Source organism: Mixophyes fleayi, chromosome 6 (assembly GCF_038048845.1).
Source record: "Mixophyes fleayi isolate aMixFle1 chromosome 6, aMixFle1.hap1, whole genome shotgun sequence".
NCBI classification, from domain to species: Eukaryota; Metazoa; Chordata; class Amphibia; order Anura; family Limnodynastidae; genus Mixophyes; species Mixophyes fleayi.
The window spans coordinates 140,402,152-140,422,153 of record NC_134407.1 but is presented as its reverse complement, the minus strand read 5'-3'; the positions used below and the strand labels follow the sequence as shown (position 1 = coordinate 140,422,153).

Below are 20,002 nucleotides of genomic sequence, written 5' to 3'. Positions count from 1 at the left end.
AACAGTAGGAAGAAGTGGCTGAAGAAAACAGTGGAAGGGAGAAGTGGGTGGAGAGAACAGTGGAGTAGGACAGGGGCTGAAGAGAACAGTGGAGGGGAGAGGGACTGAAGAGAACAGTGGAGGGGAAGGGGGCTGAAGAGAACAGTGGAGGGGGGAGGGGGCTGAAGAGAACAGTGGAGGGGGAAGGGGGCTGAAAATAACAGTGGAGGGGGAAGGGGGTTGAAGAGAACAGTGGAGGGGGGAGGGGGCTGAAGAGAACAGTGGAGGGGGAAGGGGGCTGGCGAGAACAGTGAGAAGAAGTGGCTGAAGAAAAAGGGGTGGTGGACAGAATTGGGGTGGGGGGAGGGTGTTAGATAGAACAAGGAGGGCTGGCAGAGAAGGAGGGGGGATTTTCTTTGTGGTACATAAATATAAATCAAACTTGTCCACTCTCCTGGAATGGAGCTTTCTGAAAACGGGGTAGGTCTCCCGGACTCCCAGGAAAGCAGGCCATTCTCCCGCATCCTGCCCACTTCACTAGGAAGGTGGCAGGATGGGAGCCTTCATGATGCAATTCACGGTGAATTGTGTCATTTTGGCCCCACCCCCAATGACAAATTGACACTTTTACATCATTAAGTGGCCAAAATGACACAAATACTATAAAACATAATAAGTAATTAAATATAATTCTAAAAAATCAATCAGTATTCAAAAGGTAGTGATTTATTACCAATTATGGTCTCAATTAAATGTGGGAGAAATTTGTATGTTATTTGATTTTGGGGATGGTGGGAGGAAATAGTCATTTTTATTAAATGGGAATGTTATTAATTAAATGTCAGGACTGCTGGAGGGGATATGTCTCTTTTTTAAATGAGAATGCTATTAATTTAATGTTAAGGCTGGTTGGGATGAAGGTGGCTTACTTATTAAATGTAAACACTATTAATTTAATGTCAGGCTGGTTAGGGCGAAGGAGGCCTAATTATCCTATACAGGTGCTATTAATATAATGTCAGGGCTGTATGGGCATATTTATTAAATGTGAATCTTATTAATGATATTCTGGGGCTGATTAGGTGGAAGGGGAACTGCTTATTAAACAAAAATAGGGAGGCCTAGATTAGTAACTTTAGTATCTCTTTTACAAACATGACTCTAACGTTCCAGGATCCAGCCAAGCAGCAAGTAAGCTTAAGACACGAGCAGCAGCACCAGGTAGTCAAACTACAAGAACAGGTACGAGACAGTAGTACAGGTTTGAAGAATGGTCTTTTGATTGTATGGGCTAGGCACACCCCCATTGTACGTTGGCTACGCTTCTCCGGCAGTATCTACTGCCACCAAGATCTACAGGGGGGAGGGGGAAGGGGCTGCCAGTATTCTCTCTTGCCCAGTGGTCTACTTACGACTCTGGAGCAGTGTAATTAGTGGCCGCCAGCTCCCAAGGGCAGGGGAGCTCCAGAGAGGGCCAAAGCTGGTTGATGCTACCAATAGAAAAGGCATGCACTGGGTCTACCTGCTGGGGTGGCATGTCAAGACTGTCTGGAGCTTGAAGTTTCCTACTCGAAGGGTGATGCTACCCTAAGGACAGACTGGGAACGTCCCAGGGAAGCCAGCCCTAAGTAAACGGTAAGTCCAAAATTCATAAAAATAAAAAGCACTAACTCCTTAGTCAGCTGAAACAGGGAAAAAAGACACCAGAGTGAAAAAGGAGTCACCATATATACCCTCGAGGTGCTTTTCTTTTTTCCTGTCTCCACTCAGCTGTTTAGTGAGTTAACTTAATGTAAGGGTGCCATGTAGAAAGCAAAGGAAAAATAGAGTCTAACAATTACTTCCAGCATACCAGCACCAAACACAGCACTGAGCAGCTGTCTATATATACAGAATAAGAAGAGATACTAAGTGGTATAGGTATAGTTACTAAACTGCCGGTTGGAAAAAGTGGAGATGTGCCTATAGCAACAAATCAGCCTCTAGCTGTCATTTTGTAGAATGTACTAAATAAATAAATAGAATCTGATTGGTTGCTATAGGCAACATCTCCACTATTTCAAAGCTGCCGTTTAGTAAATATACCCCTAAGAATTACTTTCAGCATACTGGACAACTGATTGGTACTGTGCAGCTGTCCACACAAACGGAATAAAATTATATTATCAGCATACAACAAAATTGACACTGTACAGTTGTACGGACTATGATTAGCACCAGAGACAGACGATACTCATAGTTTTTGCTGAACTTTTTTCAAATATGTCAGCATGGTACAGTCAGCAAGATGTGCAGTTCCAGCAAAATAAACACCAAAAGAATTTCTAATTTCCCACAACCCTGTGTCTGGCTAAACAGTCAGTTACCTAACTAGTCACAATATAGTTCAGTGTCATTCATCCCACCCACAACACAGAACATACCTCCTAACCAACACTAATTAATTAATTACACCCACGACTTCCACCTGTGTCCTGTGTGCAGAGGAGTGCAAGGGATTAACTCTGTAAAAGACTATCAGCCTCTCTATAAACAAGAAGTGGCAACCTGACCTTTTTGCCACATTACATCAGGGGCAGGCGGGCGTCTGCCCCCCGAGCCTGCACCATAGCGGGCTACCTTGGACCGGGTCGCTGGGCCACTTGCATTTTTTTCTTTTAAAATGTTCCTAATAGACTGCTCCTAATAGGCTGCTGAGCCGAGACTTGCCCCCCAGGCTAAAATTTGCCAGCCCAGGGGCGCACGCAGGGGGGGTTTCTGGGTCTCCAGAAACCCCTCCCCTCCGCTAACGAAGTGCCCCACATAGCGGCACTGTACTATATAGCAACCGCGGTGCTGTCAAAGAAGCGTCCGCGGCAGTGCTGTATTGTATACAGCACCACCGCGGACGATTCTTTGACAGCGCCGCGAATGCTGTATAGTACAGTGCTGCCGAAATGGAGCTACGCATGCGCAGCAGCTCTCTCGCTGTTTTTTTGGGGTTTTTTTTTTTTTTTTTGGGTGGGGTGGGGGGGAACCCCCCCCTAAAAATCCCGTGTGCGCCCCTGCAGCCCTCCCCTGCATTACATCGATATAAAGTAACATCCAGCACAAAGAAAACAGTAAAGTGAAGTTAACCAAACATATAGGACAGATTTGCCATTGCATTGCACAAATATCTGTACATACATAATTAGACCAGATACCATGAATATCATTCAGGATATAAAATAAAACAAACGCTCTGACAAAATAAGGCTTCATTCAAACTGCACTGTACTTTATCATTGCTCATTCCCCCATACTAAAACTCTTTCTTTTTAGGGTTCACTCTGTCCTTTTCATTATTTGTCATTGGACATTATCATACTGTACATATACATAAATAAAAGAAAGAAACAGAAGACATTCATGGAATGCAGCAAAAAATGAAGGATATTTATTGCAATGTGCTTGAAAACGTGACCACACGGGTCTCGAAACGTCGCTACCACATTGGAGTAAATATCCTTATTTTTAACTTTATGTACTGAAGCCTGTCTTTTCAATTGTAAGATGTGACTGATGCTGAACAAGTCGGCCAGTGGTTAGAAAGCTGCACTGTGTTAGTTAGCATTACTGATGTCACCTTGACGAAAGTTTGGTGTTTATTGTAATGTGAACAATAAAGCACCATTGATTTCAAGCCAGAAGCTGTTCGTGACTGATGTCTGCCGGGTGCCAAAAGTGTGCCTGAGCTACAATATATATATATATATATATATATATATATATATATATATATATATATTGTGCCCCTTAATTACATTAGTTTACCTGATCACATAATGGGCCTGATTCATCAAGTCACGCATACTGAGCACAACCCACGTTTAGTATTAAGCGCGCGTAATAATCTTTGCGCGCACCCGAATTCCTCAAGGCACGGATCTCAAGATATGTGGACTGTTGAAATTGGGAGTAGGTCTGCTACACAACATGCTGCAAGATACGACCAATACCTATGTGCATTATAAGATCGCAAAAGAAGACACAGAAAAAAGATAAAAAATAAAAGAATGTCACCTGTTAATAATACAGGCATTAATGATAAAAAGGCATTTACCCATACATTTTTACAGTTGCTCGTGATTGCAAACACATGTTATAGCTTGCACACAAGACTGCCATCACTACTGATGAGGACTTAGACTAGCCCTGTAGCTGAAGCAAGAGATACAGCAGAAAAAGAAGTAATTCTGAGATGCCTAGAGTTGAATTCCGATGTGGCTGCGTGCGTTTGAGTTTAGCATGCCCTTACTGTACATTGGCTACAGCAAAACGTCCCTTCCCTGCCTCGTTCATTCCCAGAAATGGTAGGCTGTAGTAAGTGTCCTTTGCATTCGAAGACTCAGCGGACAGGGCTGCGGTCATTGACTTGTGTCCCGGATCTTTACATGCGCAGAGTTAATTTTCTGTATGATACACTCAAAATCGGCAGGTACGTGCCTTGATGAATCAGGCCCAATATATATTTCTAATTTAAGCTCCTGTCACTCATTCTGTCCTGTCACACTGAAGCCACAGTGACTGGGATTAGAAGAACAGGGCAGACACAATAGCTTCTTTCAGTATTAAAGCCACTGTATTATGTGGGCTTAGGAGGAGCCTGGCAAGCTAGATGCAGCACTTTGGCCGCCAGTTAGAGAGTAATGGAATGAAGTGTAACCAGCAAAAAATTTGAGTTAAACATACATCTATAATAGCACAGTTCATACAATTTGAGCAGGCTTTATGGTAGCATGTGAGTCACCTAGGATAGCCATGGTATGCTTTAACACAGGCACTGTGAGATGTGCACTGAGTCTGCTCCATTTGTATAGCCAACTTTATAAAAATAACTTCAATTTTCAATATATTGTGATATTAAATGTCCTTCCTCACCTATTATTTGAAAAACATCTTGTCCAATGATGACAACTGGGCTCTGTGGTTCAATCATCAACACACTGGGACTCTGTGGAACTCCATACTTGATCCCTGGGCTTTGTGTTGATATATCAGCGTCCCCTGGGTCGGGTAGTTCACCGTCTGTTACTCTGGAATCCACAATGTTTGCAGTTGACAGTTTTAGATTGGTTTTCAGTCGCAGGACATCTGCCAGCTGGCCTATGTTTTTTCCATGGCTTCCATCATAAAAATTGAAAAATTGTAAAAATAACATTTAATATTAATTACATATCCACAACTTATACACAATTATGTGCAATGCTATCACCTTACCAAACTCCTACCTATTGCAGTGATGGGCAATCTGGCATACTTCAAGGGCAGCATGTATGGTCCTCCAACCTTTTCACACCTCCCTAGCATGCCTTCTCACACCTCCCCCATGTGACCTAGCTAAGTTGTGCAGAGGAAGTCACATGACAAAGAAGTCGCTACTCCCGTTTAGTCTTATTCTCTGCTTTATATCAAAGCTGAGAATAAGTCCAACCAGGAGTAGCTGGCTGGGAGCTGCAGGCGAGGGCTCGCCGAGCCACCTGTTGCCCACCACTGTATAATGTGTCATCCCCCATTATCAAACAACCACACATATACTTTATATAAAAGATATAGAAATATCTGCACACATAAGATTCATGTAAGATATGCATGTGTAATAAAGGAAGGCTGTAATAAAACTGTAAATTAAAATGTGTAATATTGTAGTTGATATTACAGCTTTAAAAAAGTATGCCTTAATGCTTCTCCTCATTAGTATATTGCTATCTGTGTAGAGTATTAAGTCATACAGTTTCAAAATTGAGAACATATCTAATATTTGAAAGATTTGTCTATTAAAAATGTTGTGCATGGAAATGTCCCCATTTTGCACAACAGACTGCATTATAGACAAGTTCAAAATGATCACAATTTGCGAAAGAAGTGCACCAAGGTTTACGAAATTGTACAGCATGTGATACACTCAGATGCACTTGCTTATCTGAAAAGTGTCCCTAGACATGATTTTAAAATGTTGGCAACCAATGGGACCAAGTTAGCAAAAGGGTGAAAGCCCTATTGACAGCAAAAATGGGGTTTTTCGTTGGCAAAATGGTTCTATTTCTTACTGTGTTGCAGGCTCCCAGGAAAGAACCACTTAGCTGGGATAACTATGAGAGACATATCGCGTCCGGCCAAGCCGCTTAGCTCTGAGAGAACTGGTCATGAGGTAAAGGCTAAAGTCAAAGGATTATAGAAGTTAAAATAGTGATGGTCGAAGCCAACGCCAAAGGACTGTAGAAAGTAGAATAGTGTGGGACAAAGCCAAGGTTGATGGATTGGCCTCACAGTACTGGTGTCATGAGTTTGACACCTTACCATGGCCTTATCTGTGTGGAGTTTGAATGCTTTCCCTTGTTTGCGTGGGCTTCCTCCGGGTGCTTCTATATCCTCTCACACTCCAAAAAAAAATACTGGTAGGTTAATTGGCTGCCATCAAATTAACCATAGTCTCTCTCAGTGTGTGTGTGTGTGTGTGTGTGTGTGTGTGTGTGTGTGTGTGTGTGTGTGTGTGTGTGTGTGTTAGGGAATTTAGACTGTAAGCTCCAATGGTGCAAGGACTGATGTGAGTGAGTTCTATGTACAGCGCTATGGAATTAATGATGCTATATTAATAGCTGATGATTTAGAATCTAGATGTACAGTCAAACAAAATAAGTCTTCTTCAAAGCACAAGCAGAGAAATCCAAAATTAAGCTTTGCTCCTGAAAATGTTCGATAGACCACAGGACTTTATAAAGGCTACAAACAGATAAATTGTTTTGATTGACTTGACCCCTTTCACTAAAGTGCTGACTGCAGAGTAAAGAAAGCTGTGCAGTAGTCCTGGTGAGGGGATTAGCTAGTTACTTTTCTTAGCAGAGAAGGTGTTTGTAGTCGTCATAGTGAATTGAATTCCGAGACCCTTCCAGGGAACTAGGTACTGCACTCTTCATCCAGATCTGCTAGAGTCAAGAATCAGCCAAATTATATATTCTTGGTGGCCTTCTACCTCCACTGCGGGGAGCAGGAATTGCCACTTATTGGAGAAATGGATCCGTCACCATGGTTGCAGAAGGAGAAATTTTAATGCGCCCTGAGAACAACAATCGTATCATCTCCTCTGGTCTGCAAACCTTTTATGGTTAGCTGCTACCATCTTGAGCTGCTTCTGAAGTCTTTTCCACAGACCCTGGAGAACCTGCACATGTTTGTCTGCAGAAGGAACCACTGAGATTCATTTGAAGATAGAATGACACAGGATGGAACTGTGGTTGACGTAGAACGAGGATGCCCCCATGGAGGCCTGCACCAGGTTGTTCCATGAGAACTCTGCCCACACAAGCAATTGGGACCAATTATCCTTGGCATCCAAGACAAACCACTACAGGAACTGTTTGAGGGATTGGCTGGCATGCTCCCTCTGTCTGTTTGACTGGGGATGGTACCCAGACAAGAAGTGAAGTGAAATTCTCAGCCAGGTAAATGAAGACCGATATCTCCTGTAGGTCCATAAAGAGAGAATTCACACAGGCTTGGAAGATGGCTGGGGCATTACAGAGGTCAATTATTTGTAGTGCCTATCTTCAATGTTAAATACACTCTTACATTTGTCTCCTTCTCAGATACGGATCAGGTTGTAGGCTCCTCGCAGGTTCAGTTTGGTGAAGACCGTGGCCTAATGGAGCCTCTCAAAGAGGTCCGAGATCTGAGGGAGGGGATACCGTTTCTTGATTGTTATTTCATAGAGCCCCCGATAATCAATGCAGGGTATTAGGGAACCATCCTTCTTTACTACGAAAAAGAAGCCTGGATTCCGTGTTGAATCCTCGCTACAAGTTAGATTAGATTAGATTGTACGCTCCTCTGAGCAGGGCCATCTCTTCTCCTGTTTCCACCACTTCTAACTCTGCTCTCCAGCTACTTAGCCCTCCTCCTCGAGGGTCCTCCACCCCACGTCCACTTTCGCTCCCTCCTCCCCCCTGGGGGTCTCCCTGTCTTCCGCGCCCTCCTTCTTGGGCCCCGTCGTTTGCGGATCCTCCCTCCCCCTTCCCCGCCCTCTCTAGCTGTGCATTGAGCTTACTGAGTTGCTGTGTTTACTGTACTGTGCTGTCTCCCATTGTATTGTAATTTTGTTTGTCTCTGTACGGCGCTGCGGATGCCTTGTGGCGCCTTATAAATAAATATTAATAATAATAATAATACAAGTTCTCCTGTGTCTAATCGGTCATGGCCCTTGTTTCAGCTTCAGAAAGTGGGCATTTTCTGCCCCTCTGGCGCATGGTGCCAGGCAGCATGACGATAGGGTAGTCCCATCCTCCATGGGGTGGAAATGCCACTGCATGCTCTTTGTTGAAGACCTTGATGAAGCCTTGGTACTGCTTGGGAAGCCTCTTCAGTGTAGACTTAATGTCTTCACCTTAGGCAGTTTAACATACCATTGCTATTATCGCTGGTTGTAGACAACAATCCTGGCATGAGTTATCCCGCCCTTGTATGTTTTGTCCTTCAATTGATCACTGGGTTGTTAAAGTTGAACCAGGGATAACCCAGGATGATTGTGCTCTTGTGGGTGAGGATGGAGCTGAACGACATCAGCTCCTGGAGACCGGAGCTGACACACATTAGCGCTCGGATGGTCAATGTAGGTTACCAAAGCTGCAGTTATGGGTCATACATCCACAGCTTCTACGGCCATTGCCCTTATTCTAAGAACCAGAAGTAGTTTCATTTTGCTCGAGAAATCCAAGCCTCCATTGTTCCAGAATTCAAGAAGGCCTCAGTGTCAATGGAGAAAAATCCCAAGGAGAGGGCGATGGATAGCCAGAATTGAAGATTGGAAAGTGGAGGAAAATGGCACTAATGCTCATTGGACGTTCCGATGAGCAACTCCATTGCTCAACGGCTCTGATCTTCTTTACTCTGGACACACTTTTTTTCAGTGACCTTGGCACGCACAATAATTCATCTACCCATCTCTAGACAGTTCTCTCATTCATGTGCAAAAAAGACCTCAAAAAGACCTCCCTAGCTACATGAGCTCCTCAAAGTTTTCAGATGGAATTGCACTAATTATCCGTGGTTGGTGAGCTGGCTGGAAATAGTGAGTAGCCATCTCAATCTTCTGAAGCTTATGATCCTGAATGTGTGTGTTGAGCAGAATGCACATGACATGGAGTCTTTCCAGGGAAGTGGGAAGGTCATGGTAAATGAGCTCATCTTTAATTGGGGTGGCCAATCCTTTCTGGAGGGTCCAGAATTTGATGGCATACTGGCCAATTTAACAACCACATTGCACAATCCAGGTCAATCTTGTGGGAAGCACTGATGGTGCGACCAGGAGAGCTAAAGATCAGTCTTACTGTTACCCATAGCTAGATCATGCCTTTCATGGAGTGGTATGGTCCAGGCCAAATATAATATATCCTACTTTGATCCGCTCTGGGGAAATAAGGCTGTTTGTAGTTCAAACATGAGATAAATCTGGGTCAGGAATCCTCTCCACCCTTCGGGGTTGTCTTCAAAATACAAGGGGTGCAGTAATTTTAGGCTTCCATCTAGAAAAAAGAGATACTGTGGTCAAGGTGATTGAATTTTCTAACCAACCATTCATAGCAGGCACTAGATGCAAGGACTGCTTTCTTCAGAATGCCATCTCAACCTCATGTATCTCTGAGTGGTTTTGCAGACCTCTATTCCAGCATAGTCCATGTTTTATAGGAGCAAACTCTCATAATGCTGGCAGATACCAGATAAGAACCACTTGTCTGTGGTAGCGATTAGAGACACACCATGTACGGCTAAGTTGCTTAGTTCTGAGTGGACTGGTCGTGAATACAAGTCGAAAGATTGTAGAGATACAATAGTGATGGAGTCAAGGGATTGGAGAACACAGAATAGTGGGGCATTAAGTCGAGGTAGAAGAACTTGAGAAGGTAGAATTATGATGTACAGTCAAACAAAATAAGCACAAGCAGAGAAATCCAAAACAAAACTTCAAGGGTTTGATGGAACTGAGGACTTTATAAAGCTACAAACAGATGAGATTCTGATTGACTTGACCTTTTCACTGAAGGGCTGATTGAAGAGTAAGGAAAGCAGTGCAGTAGTCCAGGAGAGGTGACTAGCTAGATTGCTGTTCTAAGCAGAGTGCTTTTTACATTAAGAGAAGGTGTTTGTAGTCATTGAGAAATGTTTTCTGACAGCTGTCATCTCGTGATGGTGTTGTGAATTCACATACTATTTTGCTTTGCAGAATACATTAAGTGGGTCACCGACGATGCTAGGTGTCGTCTGCTCTCGGCAGCAAAGGTTCTTCCATGCTTTTACATGCAGGAGCTTATTTACCAAATATCATAGCATGTAATTACTTGTACTTTTTTGCCACACTAAGGGGTCTATTACTATTAATGTGAGAAAAGCCCTATACACTACAAAAATCGGAAGTCCTACCTTCTCCAGAGATAGAGCTTTTCCATATTCTAACAAGGGCTACTGCCGTGCTTCTCCAGCAAAAGCTTCCCTATGTAAACCATGGGGAAACCTGTTCAGCAAAGATTGCAGCAGTACCGCCGCAATCTTCCCATTTCAGTGGGGTGGGGTGGAGTGCGCTAAAACGGCACTGTCAACCCCGACAACATTTTGAACGACAGGGAAATAAGTATTTTTTCAATCGTATCAAAATATTTTTTTAAAAATATATTTTAATCTGTTTTTTTAACTATTTACTTTATTTTAAGCTTTTTTTAGTGGAGATGCGCTTTCAGTTCCACTACGCATAGCACGAACCGGCTACCCGGGTCACACATGCACATATTCCCCAAGACTGGCTGGATCAATTGGTAAGTTAGGCATAACTGCGCCAGGCCTGTATTGCAGAGGCAGCTGAGTATCAATCAGCTGCTTCAGAGATATTTTATTGATAAATGGCAGAAATAACAGATTTTCTATTGCTTTGATAAGCAACAATAGAATATTATTGTTATCGCTGCTTTTTAATAAATAGGCTTGATACTGTGTTTATAACTGTAGCAATAGCTTAGCATTTTTCTGTGTCATCCCTGATGAAAGGAGGTGAAGTGGGAATGATGTGGGGACAGGTACAGGTTGTTGAGGGTAAAGAGCATTTGTTGGTAGGGTAAGGCTGGGTACACGCTATACAAAATTTCTCCTGATGCGATATCCTTAACGATTTTACCAACGATTAAAAGAAAAACGTCCACATCAGCATGCCGATTCCTGTGTATAGACACTATATATGTTTTACCCGATTTATCTTCAGATCTGTGCTGATCGGTCCTGAGTGCCTACATACTGCAGAATTGGAACAACATTGTTCCATCGTTGAACGACATTTTTAGTTCAGTTTAAAAATCAATTGAAACAATATGATGTGCTTTGAAACGATAATCCATCATCGTTGTAGCGTACACACTAAAGTGATACCAGGCCGAGTGGTCGTATGATAACCATCTGAAACACTGTATGTGTATCCAACTCAGTATTACAAGGCTCTATTTTACTGATTTGGAATTGAAGGACAAGTAAGAGCTAAGGCTGTTATCATTTCAACTAGAATTTTAGAAGCAAGTTGCAGAAAAAGTAACAATAAAGTGTAGTTTTTCTTAATATCAACTTGACGAATATTGATTAAAAAAAAAAAAAATCAAATAATGGACAATAGTCCAGTTTAAGAGATGGTGATATAGAGCTAAGCCATTCTTCTCATAGTTTTTTTTAAAAACATTGTGGCTTGTAGACTACATTTAAGAGGACCTGCTACCAGAATGACTGAATTTTTAATATTTTCTATACAAAAATTCTCCGATCTCTCTCTGTCCTCAAAGGTGATTCTGAAATCAGTGCTCCCAGTAGACCAATCTCAACACAAGGCTGTACTCTGCTGCTTAATGGCTGCAGCTCGCTTGCATTTTACAGCACCCAATACCACTAAATAGCGGAGAGAGACACACCACTATATTCAGCAACAACTGAAAAGTGATTACTGTGAGAGTGGTTCTGGGCACAGCAATATCTCACCATCTCCTCTGACCTTTTGCATGTCATCACTCTCAGTGCAAAAATTCTAGTGCCCAGTGCCAGATGCTGTGATGCACAGAGGCATTGGAAAAGTAGATTGTTTTATAATCTAGGGCATGCTTGCCCACACATTTCTGTTCTTGCACAGATAAATATTGTGGTGCGATGGTTCTTATAAATGTTTCCCAAGTGACTTTGGGCTGTTATTTTTTCTGCTCCAGCTTTCAGACATACTGATAATGCTGCATTAAAAACATTTCTTATAAATTGACTATGACCACTATTTGTTAAATAAAATACCATTTATATTAAGCTATTGATGCCCAACATAAAAATCTGCATACCTAAGAGGAAGAAGTCATAGAAAAAAGTTACCTCTTTGTCCCTGTAGCAGGAGCTGTGTCCTTTCTTTGCTTTTTCTCCACTTCATTCTTCTTAGTGCTAGAGGTAGGATTCATACACAGTCTATAAAAGGCGTCAGATGGACACTTATCTTTTCTCTGCTCTGTTGTTTTAATGTTCTTAACAGTAGGCTCTGAGTTTATTTGCTTTGTCCCTGTGCTTGCATCCCAGGGGACCCCTGGAGCCCCTTTCTGATCCTCAGCTGTTCTAGTGGAAGCCTCAGGATTATATTGTTACCCAGAACTAATACAGGCTGCCTCCACTGTGACCCCTGGAAGAAACACATGTTATTTGTAGGCTTTCATGTTACATTTAATCGCTTACATGTCTGCATAGCCTATAGCAATTCAAGTTGTTACCAAATCAGTCATATAAATCACACATATGACCTACACATATAGTATACATGAAATATGCAGTGCAGCCTTATTTATGAGCCTGGAATCTATATGTCTGCTCTGCTAATATACGTTCTCAGTGATGGATGTGGAAGTCAAATAATTGAATGGGCTAAATCAATATTGTTTTACCGTGCGATTGTGATTAGTACGCCACGTCATAACAGCACGGCTAAACAACACACACTTACATTCACACTTACATTTTGCACATAGTACACATTTATTAAAGTTCCAATCCACATTCATTTATTAGAAAATGTATTAGAGATTATTTATACATAGATAATACTACAGTAAAGGTAACTATGGTTCAGGACCACAGAAATGTGTGGAGTTTGGTCTCATATTAATCTATATTTTACTAGCTGAAATCCGGTGCTAATAGGGAAGCGATCGCATATTGCGATCGCAGGTTATGAATGGTATGAGATTAATACACAAAAGTACTTTGTTTATGGGTCAGCTTAAACTGGTTTATCAGCGGGAAGACAAACAGGCAGCAGTTGGAGTAAGTTGACCCTCCTTTGGGAGAAGATCAAATAAACTGAGCTATGACCATCAGTGTACTGGAACATCGTAAACCCTGGACCAATGAAGACCTCTCTTAGTGTTATCTGTGTATATTCTGTGACATCATCACTATTGATGTTAACTCAAGCTGCATATAAGCAAGTCCCTGGGCCAGTGTAAAGCTCTCTCTTTCTGACTGCAGACTACAAGACTGGACCTGGGCCCAGGGGGCGCTTGCGTATCGTATTCAGACATACTTTCCTGAATTATGTTATACCTTTTTTGCATCATCATGGTTTGCTGTTATCCTATCTTTTGCTATTAAATCTCTGTGTCTTGAAACCACATTTATCGCATCGGACAATGTTTATTGGTAGCGATAATATGAATATAACATGGAGTTTCATGGTTATTTCGTTATATGTCTGTAAAAGAAAACTTTCTGGTATAGAGACACTTTTATATGTTTATGGGTGTTTTAAAAAACAATATTGCAATATTGTTTTTTTCCCTTTTTTCCTTCTTATTCCTTTTACCCATCATTGTGCCCGAATTTATGGAACTGGGACCTGTATGAAATAGTGGATCACCGTAATTTACAGACAGACCATTAATTGGCATCTATGCGGTACGCATTTTATTCATTTTCAAATAAGTTTACAAGAGCCATAACTCTGGACAACACTTGTTATGGGTGTTAGCTGGCCAACTGCATAGTACCGAGATTACAGTTCCTGCTGCCATAGACCATTATGGAGATCAATACTGGCTGGGTATTACCAGCTGATCTGGAATACCATGTAGCAGAAGGATCTAAATGCACGTACAATCAGTGCTAGTCCATGGGATTTTGCACCAATGCATTCCAAAAGTAAAGCTGCCTTATTGGCAGTAGAACCACGACAACTGAGAGCACTCATGGTGGGGTCGGTACACTACACATAGAACAGAGGTCACTGGTAAAGTCTCTCCTTTTGTTATATGTTTTATTATAGATGTTCCTTACAGGTGTGCCATTTTGTTCAGCATTTTGATTATGTTTATAAAGTGTTGTAATGTGATTTCTGTGACTTTATTGTTTAATAAAATAGCCTTGTAGTTATATTTGGCTGTCTGACTATGTAATTGTACCTGGGGTGCTACATGCAAGTCTGTGGGGCCGAGCTACTGTCCGTAACCAGACACAGTACTATTATCTTAGGACAGACATAGAGAGATGTGTGCCCTACCTCGGGGTATTGTCACAATATTTAATAAGAATTTTGTCATCATTTTGATTAACAATAACTTTAACTAAGCTTATACTGTATATAAATATATTTAATGCAAATATATTTATTTTCTGACAATAACTGGATGCAAGCACACCTTTCCTGTACCTCGCTTTGACTCATGATTTACACAGTTGTTCACAGCAAAGTTGTGCAAGTACCAGAACCACTGATGCAGGTATATGCACAGTTTTTAGATCAGTTTGTTATTTACGTTACTTATGGAATGTAAGCAAATTCTGACATAACGCTCATTTGAGCAAACCGTAAGAAACTAAAGAGTCGATAATTCACAGGCTCCAACATTTCTACACAAAAGAATGGTGGTCAGATCAGCCGTACTTTCCAGATACGCAAAATATGTATGCCTCATTGTTGTTTTGTAATTAAATCAGAGGCTTGCAATTGATACTATGCAGACATGCACCCTTGCAGGATTTCTGTTTCACAAGTGTCCAGTTATAAATGGCTGATCACGTCTAAAGAATACAAAATAATGCCAGATTAAGGAGCAGATTTATTAAAGGGCAAAGGCCCTGTGTTTTGGTTGACTCACTTTCACTTCCAATACAAGAAATGGATTAACGCCACCACACAAATGTGCACTTCAGCAAAGACTGACCTGGTCAAGTGGTACATTAACTCTTACCACTCCAAACACAGTGATATTTTTGTTAACTTGGTTGATAAATTATTTTTTATCACCATGGTTAAAAAAAAATAAAACTTATCACTGCAATTTGGGTTCTAATGATAAATAGACCCTTAACAATGCATAAAAAAATAAATTCATTGATATATGCAAAAGAACACTTTTTGCTTGAAATAATTCTAGATTCAGGTTATGAGTGATATAAATTCATTATATAGTCTTACCGCTTGCAAAGCCTGTCCTGGGACACACTACGCAGGCTTGAGCCAGCAAGTCAGCTCGGGCATGCGCACTAGACTATATAAAAGATTGTATAAAAGAGAAAAAAAATCTAAAAAATAGATAAACACACAAATAAAAACACAGCAAAAATGCTTTATTATTATAAAGCATTTTTTCTTGTGGGCATCCGTATCTAAATTCATCCAGAGATGGAATTAGCAATTGGGCAGCACGGTGGCTCAGTGGTTAGCACTTCTGCCTTACAGCACTGGGGTCATGAGTTCAATTCCCGACCATGGCCTTATCTGTGTGGAGTTTGTATGTTCTCCCCGTGTTTGCGTGGGTTTCCCCCAGGTGTTCCGGTTTCCTCCCACACTCCAAAAACATACTGGTAGGTTAATTGGCTGCTATCAAATTGACCCTAGTCTGTCTCTCTCTCTCTCTCTCTCTCTCTCTCTCTCTTCCTCTGTGTGTTGTGTTAGAGAATTTAAACTGTAAGCGCCAATGGGGCAGGGACTGATGTGAATGAGTTCTCTGTACAGCGCTGCGGAATTAGTGGCGCTATATAAATAAATGGTGATGATGATGATCGGTACTTGTGCAGCCTCTGTCCTTGGTCAATAGGCTTACCCACACCTTTTACTGGCCGGAGGCTTTAGTATATGGGAAGAAGCCCATTTCCACATGATTTAGGGCATATCAATATTAAACGCAGGGTTAGAAACATTCTGATGACAGCTCTTGTAGAACTATAAGTCTCAGCATGCCCTGCCAAGCAGGAAAAGGAGAAAAAAGAAGGGCGGAGACTACATGTTTTAAAAACACTACATTAAACCCTTTCATTGTTAGTGGGTACTTTAGAGGCAGACGTCATCTTTAGAGTCAGACTTCAACCTGACAAATTCCATCTGGGAGATTTTTCTCTACTTCTTGTTGTACAGAAATTAGTTAACCGAGTCCAGGTTAATGAAAAAAAGAAATAAGAATAAGAATAATAATAATAATAATCAGTGCTATGTTTGGGAGCAGACAAATCACCAGGATGCAATTGGTCAGGTTGGCTTCTCTGCACAGGAGGTTCTAAAGGGGGTCACATTTCAGTCTATTACTTTACACTGTGATCATCGTCACACTCTCGACATAGTCCATCGTCCTGTACAGACCTATGCCCCTTGCACCATTTCCCCTGTGCACGCCAGGACACCATAGCTCCGCAGTCTGCTTGTCTACTCGATGTTTACTTAAGCAAATATTTCCCTGATGGTATGCCCAGGGCTGCCAAGAAGAATTCAGGGCCCGGGTACAACAAATTCATGGGGCCCCCCTCATAGTGAAGTAAGCCCCAAAATTTTTTTGCGCCGCCTTACGGCGGCGCAAAAAAGATTAGGTATATGGTCATATATTCAGGGGCGTGGCTAGCCAAACGGCAGTGCAAAAATTTTGGGAGGTGCGGTCATGCATTTGGGGGCGTGGCAAACGTGCCATTGGGGCGTGGCTAACATAAAAACCACTAGGCTCTCAATTCGCCGGAGCGTCACATATGTTTAAGCACTCCTGACTTTCAGGACATCTACCACCACAGGGTAGTATACAAACAATGCAGTGTGTACACAAACAGTTCAGTCTTGGCCTACACCTTACATTGGACACAACATTCACCAAAAATTGGTATTGTCCCTACTAGAATCACAACATTTCACACACTGTGCTGCTCTCTCCTACCTGTTCTTCTCACTTTCTCCACCTGTGGCTGCTGCTTTCTTTAGTTGTGGCTTGTCCGGATCCAGAAATGTTGAAGGACCTATTTTGAAAAAAAAAATGGCTACATTTAGAAAATTACAGCCAGCCCCAGCGTTAAATCAATAGCACCCACGATTAATAATTAGGCCTTCCTCCAGCTCCAATATTACAATAATGTGCCCCTTCATCATCGCCATGCCTTATGATCACACTGTGCCCTCCATGCTGTTTTTGCCCCCTTCATCTGGCTCCCCTTCATCAGACTATACTATGCTGCTCCCCCCCTTTTTCAATCCCACTGTGCCATGCCTCCCCCCCCCCCTTTGTAACCCCACTGTGTCATGCTGCCCACCATTTTTTAACCCCACTGTGCCATGCTGACCCCTGTTTATTAACCCCACTGTGCCATACTGCCCCGTTTTTTAACCCATCTGTGCCCCTCTCATTTTTTCACCCCCTCTGTCATGCTGCTTTCCCATTTTTTAACCCCTCTGTGCTCCCCCCTCAATTTTTAACCCCTCTGACATGCTGCTTTCCCATTTTTTAACCCATCTGTGCCCCTCTCATTTTTTAACCCCTCTGACATGCTGCTTTCCCGTTTTTTAACCCCTCTGTGCTCCCCCCTCAATTTTTAACCCCTCTGACATGCTGCTTTCCCATTTTTTAACCCCTCTGTGCCCCCACTCATTTTTTAACCCCTCTGACATGCTGCTTTCCCATTTTTTAACCCCTCTGTGCTCCCCCTCATTTTTTAACCCCTCTGACATGCTGCTTTCCCGTTTTTTAACCCCTCTGTGCTCCCCCCTCAATTTTTAACCCCTCTGACATGCTGCTTTCCCATTTTTTAACCCCTCTGTGCCCCCACTCATTTTTTAACCCCTCTGACATGCTGCTTTCCCATTTTTTAACCCCTCTGTGCTCCCCCTCATTTTTTAACCCCTCTGACATGCTGCTTTCCCGTTTTTTAACCCCTCTGTGCTCCCCCCTCAATTTTTAACCCCTCTGACATGCTGCTTTCCCATTTTTTAACCCCTCTGTGCCCCCACTCATTTTTTAACCCCTCTGACATGCTGCTTTCCCGTTTTTTAACCCCTCTGTGCTCCCCCTCATTTTTTAACCCCTCTGACATGCTGCTTCCCCGTTTTTAACCCCTTTGACATGCTGCTTTCCCGTTTTTTAACCCCTCTGTGCCCCCCCTTATTTTTTAACCCCTCTGTCATGCTGCCCCCCCGTTTTTTAACCCCTTTGTGCCCCCTCATTTTTTAACCCCTCTGTCATGCTGCCCCCCCGTTTTTTAACCCTTGTGCTCCCCCTCATTTTTTAACCCCTCTGTCATGCTGCCCCCCCCCCCCCCGTTTTTTAACCCCTCTGTGCCCCCCTCGTTTTCCTCCCTTCACTTACCTTTTCTCCTCTCTTGGTCTTCTCTGCTGCTCTGTGCTCCATTGCTCCAGACTGACTGAATGCTGGGCATGACATGATGACATCACACCCAGCATTCAGACAGTCTGAATAGAGCACAGAGCAGCAGAGAGGAGGGATGCCGGCTCCGCGATCAGGTGAGTATGTTTTTTTTTTTTTTTAAACTAGCCTGCTCCCCCCACTAACGACCGAGCCCCCCCCCCCGCCAAAAAAAAAAAAAAAAGGAAAGGAAAAAAAACGTTTGGAAAAAAAAAATTAAAAAATTAAAAAAAATCAGCAGCGCAAGGGCCCGGGCCGGGCCCCCTGACATGCCGGGCCCGGGTAATTAGTACCCGCTCCCCCCCCCCTCTCGGCGGCCCTGGGTATGCCAAAAGCACAGACACAACCATGTACTGAGCCTAAATTAGAACATCAGGATTTTTGCCTTCTTCACACTGGCAGCTACCCAGAAATTCTCTCTCACGCTTGGCACAGGTGGCATTTGTCAAATAGAGCCAAGATATGGGTCTCCCTGAACCCTGACACCAAGCATAGGGGGTAGAGACTCATAGGAGGAAATGAGAAGAATGTCCAAGGGGTTTCCTACTGAAGAAGAGGAAAAACAATGAACATATATCCTATGTATAACTGGATATATGGGTAGAAAATATTCTGCACATGAAAGCATATTTCTCTGTATTTGTTTCAATCAACATGGACGTTGGTTGGCATACTACTTGATCAGCCTAAGCTTGATATCAGCTATAAGTTTCAATCACAGCACTCCTATTGACCAAATTATAATGACAATGGTTTAGCCATTGTTTTATCCAACAAAAACAGATTTGCTAAACCTAATTTATTTCATTATAATTCACACATGATATTACCATATGTATAAACTCCTGTAAATAATGATGTAACCGCTTCCACTCATTGAGGACATCAGGAACAATGCACTCCGTTCTGTGATTTCATATTTCCCTGGGCTATAGCCTCACGCTCATACTTGACAGCTGTTCAAATCTTTCCTCCGGGAGGGTAGAAGGGGGCGTGGTGACACTATTGGGTCACAGTAGCACCGTCGCTGCTAGGAAATGCCAGCACTTCACGGCATTTCAAAGGAGAGGACGATAAAGGCTTATTGAAGCGAAATCGCATCATTAATAGCTCCACCTCCGTCCCCACTGGGAGGATGCCTACCCTTCCGGGAGTCCGGGATGGCTCCCTGAAATTCGTGAGCCTCCCGGAAATTCCAGGAGAGTAGGCAAGTATGCTTATGCTTGTATATGGTCGCAAAACTCCACAGTGATTTATAGTATCCATATTTACCAAAAGTTGTACATTACAGAAATTGCAGGTGTTTGTGATGTAAAGCCTGAAATCAATATAAATCATGTCGGAGA

At 42.5% G+C, this 20,002-nt stretch overlaps 1 protein-coding gene across 1 annotated transcript in view; it reads right to left on the bottom strand.

The window, feature by feature from the left end:
• Positions 1–20,002, bottom strand: part of MYLK2 (myosin light chain kinase 2) — a 65,170-nt gene that overhangs the window by 36,417 nt on the left and 8,751 nt on the right. The window contains exons 2-3 of the mRNA XM_075176559.1: positions 12,376–12,673; positions 4,882–5,123 (exon numbers count right to left, since the gene is read on the bottom strand). Of these exons, the coding sequence (XP_075032660.1) occupies positions 4,882–5,123; positions 12,376–12,458 (325 nt within the window). The 5' untranslated portion in view covers positions 12,459–12,673. The remainder of the gene's footprint in view (positions 1–4,881; positions 5,124–12,375; positions 12,674–20,002) is intronic.